This window comes from Camelina sativa, chromosome 14 (genome assembly GCF_000633955.1).
Source record: "Camelina sativa cultivar DH55 chromosome 14, Cs, whole genome shotgun sequence".
NCBI lineage: Eukaryota > Viridiplantae > Streptophyta > Magnoliopsida > Brassicales > Brassicaceae > Camelina > Camelina sativa.
This window is the reverse complement of record NC_025698.1, coordinates 22,436,027-22,441,250: the sequence shown is the minus strand read 5'-3', so window position 1 is coordinate 22,441,250 and position 5,224 is coordinate 22,436,027. Positions and strand designations below refer to the sequence as shown.

The 5,224-nt window shown below is 32.6% G+C and overlaps 1 protein-coding gene across 1 annotated transcript; it reads left to right on the top strand.

The window, feature by feature from the left end:
- On the top strand, positions 1,938–4,833 carry LOC104742183 (WAT1-related protein At1g44800). Its single transcript, XM_010463150.2, has 7 exons — positions 1,938–2,328; positions 2,408–2,470; positions 3,238–3,354; positions 3,503–3,743; positions 3,862–4,020; positions 4,107–4,258; positions 4,358–4,833. Exons 1-7 carry the CDS (start codon positions 2,141–2,143, stop codon positions 4,551–4,553), a joined length of 1,116 nt encoding a protein of 371 aa, XP_010461452.1. The 5' UTR covers positions 1,938–2,140; the 3' UTR covers positions 4,554–4,833.

Below are 5,224 nucleotides of genomic sequence, written 5' to 3'. Positions count from 1 at the left end.
TGCCAAATGAATAATATCTAACTCTGAAAAAATCTAAGAAAATTATATAATTTTGCAATTAGCTAGACTTCTAGAGACAGTTTTCGTATCTCATATACACACGTTTTCTCCAAAATATAAGAGGAATATTTTTTTTGTTTCTTTTTTTCCAAATCATATCCATTCTTAATTTAAATGGTTTGAAAGTGATTTTCGGGAAATAAAAGTTGGAATAACAAACCAAAGTCATGAGAATGAAAAGGAAATTAAATGCGTCACGGAGGAGCACTAAGACTACAAAGCATTTGGTGGTCAATGCGTCAAAACCCCACTTCTTATTAAACAAAATAAAAAGGGGGAAAATAACAACAAAACATACTCCCATATATTTAAATGGGCATTGCATTATTGTTTAGCAATAGATCCCACTTGAGTTTAACTCTTCTCATCTCTCTTCTTTCTCCCTCTTTATAACATTTATATATAAGAAGAGTGTAGGCTGTAACTAAATTTGAAACTTGACTATACATATGCATGGTACTTGTTTAATGACATCTAAATCTTGTAAATTTACGTTAGCTAGATAGTGAGATACTTACATCAATTTTTTTTGTATGAATAATTATATACATACATATATATTCAATATTTTCCTTATATATTATTTCACTCGACCAGAAATTGAGGATCCTACCTAGTTCGCAAGAGATAGTTGCATGGTCGTATACTTGTATTTAACAATCATGTATAGGGGTTGGTGTTTTGTCTTTAATGAATAATTAAGGGAATCTATTTGTATTTAACAATCATGTATAGGGGTTTGTGTCTATTTTAATTTATTGTGGAAAGTATTCAATGTTTACGAATTGGACATGCGGGTAGACAAACATTAATACGCACAAGGATTTGATATTCAATCTATTCAGATTAGGACAACTAATTATAGTACATATCAAAGTCCTAATTGGTTTAGGGATTTGACTTACATGCATCTTACCTTTGTGTGGAGCTAGATAACTGTGATTGTTGTTGTACCTATTAACTGATTTAATTTCAAGGAAACATATAGGAGAGTGATTGGAGTGTGTTACGTATAAATTAGGATTATGAAAATTAATCTTAGTACATAGCAAGCTTAGCACCTGCCTTACGCATCTTACTTTTGTGTGGTCGGTCATACGTAATGTTATGTTATGCGAATTAACACCATCGAAATATACGAGTTTTTCTTTACGTAGAATTACGAATTTTTTTTATCTCCATTTCGACCCTTTTTGGTAATGGTTTTTTTGTCATTTCGTCCTTTTTCACTGGAAGAAATGTGATATGCACGAGTGTGTCCGTATAGTTTTCGTGGCCAACACCAATGGCTACGAATCGACACCAAAGGTTGTCTACAAAAATACATATATACATAACAAAAAAAAAAGAATGAGAAGTAAACTTGTTTATGAAAGAAGCATTAAAGTAATAGATATATAGAAATATCGAGAGAGAGTTACAAATATATTTGTGTACTATATTGTAAAAAGCTATATGTGTATGCACACACAATCATCTTACCACCTACTGCTTGATATCATATCATACAAAAACTATGTGATATACCAACTTTAATATGATGCACACACGTGTTACGCATTGAAAAATAAAAGAATCACAACATGTATGTGTATACATGATTTGCAATTTCTCTACTTTGAAGTCGACAAAAGAAAAGAAAAAAGTTAAAACAAATTCCAAAATGAATTCTTATATAAACGATATGCTGACATGTATATGTAAAAGTAAATAAATATGTTAAAACATATTTTGTTTCGGTTACTTAATTCATATCTCTAAAGTCTAAACACTAGGTCATTAAAATATTCCAAAAGATACGTAGACGTATTATTGAGTGAACAAAATAATGAGTGTATCTTTTTAATCTAACTTTTGATCGACTATAAAAAGGAGTCATCTCCCATTAGGTTTTGCCTGCCTCAAACAAATAGAGCTTATCTCATTCACTCACCAAACAACTCTCATCAATATAAAGAGAGAGAGAGTGGGAGAGAGTTATATATACACACATAAACATAGCAATAGTAGTGTTATATAACTAGAGATATAAATTTCTAGATTAAGTTAGTAGTAAGAGATCATCCATTAAGTGATAAAGATGAAAGGTGGGAGTATGGAGAATTTGAAGCCGATTTTGGCGATCATATCACTACAGTTTGGGTATGCAGGCATGTACATCATCACCATGGTCTCGTTCAAGCATGGCATGGACCATTGGGTTCTTGCTACATACCGTCATGTCGTCGCTACGGTTGTCATGGCTCCCTTTGCTCTCATTTTCGAGAGGTACCATTACAATCACATATATAAATATATGTATATACGCATGGATGAATAATTAATTTAACAAATGTGTGTGTTGCAGGAAGATCAGGCCAAAGATGACACTAGCAATGTTCTGGAGGCTTCTTGCTCTTGGAATACTAGAGTAAGTCTCTTTCATTAGAAAACCATCTTCCTCTTTTTTTTCTTTGCAATTAGAAAGTTCGGTTCATACAACTTTTTTGCAAAAATCCAAACTTACTTTTTATAGTTGTGATGCAAATTCACGAGTTCAAGTACGTTACTTTATCATGTTAATTTTTTGGTACGTTACTTTTTTTTTTCTTCTTTTGCGAGCATTCGGGTACGTTACTTAGGAAGATGAAATAATAACACATCGTACCCAAAAAATAAAAATAAAAAACTAGACTTTTAAAATATGACTTTTTTTTTGTTTAGCTAGTAACAACGTAATTACAGATAAATCCAAAGATTGTTGAAGTTTATAAAAATTATACTATCACCATCAAAAGCATATTGCATATACCAAAAAATCATCTAGAGTTGGACGTACGTGATAGATCTTTTATTGTTTGAAATATTTATTAACAAGTAAATTATAATTGTTTTAGAAAGTATTTACTTAGATACAATGGATTTGCAGGGGAAAAAAAAAGATGAAATTGGTAACTATATATATCATGATCATTGATTGGGAATGAGATCATCACCCACAAGGCCACAACAAACATCTTTAATGTGAATGTGTGCTTACTACTTATCCTACGTACACGTTTTCCTTTTTGATCTTTGGAAAAAGCATCTACTTATTATGCATAACAAAAAGATGATGTGAAAAAGGCTATATATATATTTTAATAAACCAAAATAATAATTAAGTAAACATTGGTTTTTTATGTATGAATGATTCAGGCCCCTTATGGACCAGAACTTGTACTACATAGGATTGAAAAACACGTCAGCATCGTACACTTCTGCCTTTACCAATGCACTTCCCGCCGTCACCTTCATTCTCGCCCTCATTTTCAGGTACTTTCATTCATTTAAGACTTTCTTGTAATTTACTTTATTACCGAATCATAGTTTTGCTTATACATTACTTTAGGATACGTTACTATTAATGAACTAGCTATTTAGTGGAAGTGATCTAATTAACACTATTGTCTATGTTAATCAGGCTTGAGACGGTTAACTTTAGGAAGATTCACAGCGTTGCAAAAGTGGTGGGAACGGTGATCACGGTTGGAGGAGCGATGATTATGACGTTGTACAAAGGTCCGGCCATCGAGATCGTGAAAGCCGCACATAGTTCCTTCCACGGTGGCGCCAACACCACTGCTACGGGCCAACACTGGGTCCTTGGAACCTTAGCCATCATGGGCAGTATCTCTACTTGGGCTGCCTTCTTCATTTTACAGGTAATTTAATCAATATTTTAGGATTTATTTATAAATAAACAATTAGTACCGAATATCTGGATTTCGAAATTAAATAATATGGATAAATAAAATTTAACATTATGTTTTTATTTTGCAGTCATACACATTGAAAGTTTACCCAGCTGAGCTATCACTTGTAACATTGATATGTGGGATGGGGACGATCCTAAACGCAATTGTTTCGCTTATAATGGTGCGTGACATGAGCGCTTGGAAGATTGGTATGGATTCGGGGACACTTGCCGCGGTTTACTCTGTAAGTTAATCATCTATTAATCAACTTCATAACACTAATTAAACTTGTCAACTAATTAAAACTTATTATGTTTTGTACATTTTTAGGGAGTGGTTTGTTCGGGGATAGCGTATTACATACAAAGTATTGTGATTAAACAACGTGGCCCGGTGTTTACAACGTCGTTTAGTCCTATGTGTATGATCATCACTGCCTTCCTCGGTGCCTTGGTTCTGGCTGAGAAAATCCATCTCGGAAGGTAATAAAAGTCACATTTAATCAAATCCTTTTCTATTTCAAAATTATATTAAGTCATTTCTAACGTTTTTAACGTTGTTATTGTAATATTATTATGCAGTATCATTGGGGCAGTTTTTATAGTTCTTGGACTATACAGTGTGGTATGGGGAAAGAGTAAAGACGAAGTGAATCCATTAGACGTGAAAGTCGTAACCAAGGACCAAGAGCTACCGATCACTAGCGTAGTCAAACAAACCAACGGTCACGATGTGTCGGGAGTACCAGCTAATGGTGTGGTGGTTACCAGAACCTGATCCAATAAACACCAGAAGAGAGAAGAAAGATACGAAGACAAAGATCACATCTCCATGCATTTGGAGGTTGGAAATTTTGATTATCTTTCTGGTTGTTTTTGTGCTTTTGTTTTACATTTCCTAATTGCTTAACTTTTAGTATCTTTTTTACATATGCATGTTTTTCTGTTTTCTACTTTCAGTGTATTTTGAAATTTCCAAAAGCAAATGATGAATGAATCATTTGGTAAAATTGCGCCTAAAAAAAATAATAATAACAAAAGTAGTCAAATCTGATTAATCCAAGAATTTAGGGTCTAAATTTGGATGTTATATATTAAATAAAGAGATTTGTTTTTTTGTGATGTAAACTTGTTAAATTGGAAACATGTTCTACTAATGGTGTCACTTGTCTTTGTCTTCTCCTACTGGATCTCACTATCTCTCTTTCTCGCACCATTTGTAGTAGGCTTGCAACTAAATACCCTGAATCGAAATTTCCAAAACAAAATTATACTGAAATCCCTCTAAAATCGATAAACAAACCAAACCAAATCCAACCATATATTCGTACAGATTGTAAATATGCGACACCAAACCGAATATAGTCGATAAACAAACTTGTCATTTTTTTTTGTTGAATATAATTTTACCTTGATACATAAAAAAAAAAAAAAAAAAAAAAAAAAAAT

Bases quoted from the DNA above. Each gene is read 5' to 3' on its own strand.
- LOC104742183 (XM_010463150.2), top strand. From the start codon at position 2,141: ATGAAAGGTGGGAGTATGGAGAATTTGAAGCCGATTTTGGCGATCATA. The intron at 2,471-3,237 runs GTAAGTCTCTTT...TGAATGATTCAG, and splicing joins CTTGCTCTTGGAATACTAGA to GCCCCTTATGGACCAGAACT. The intron at 3,355-3,502 runs GTACTTTCATTC...TATGTTAATCAG, and splicing joins ATTCTCGCCCTCATTTTCAG to GCTTGAGACGGTTAACTTTA.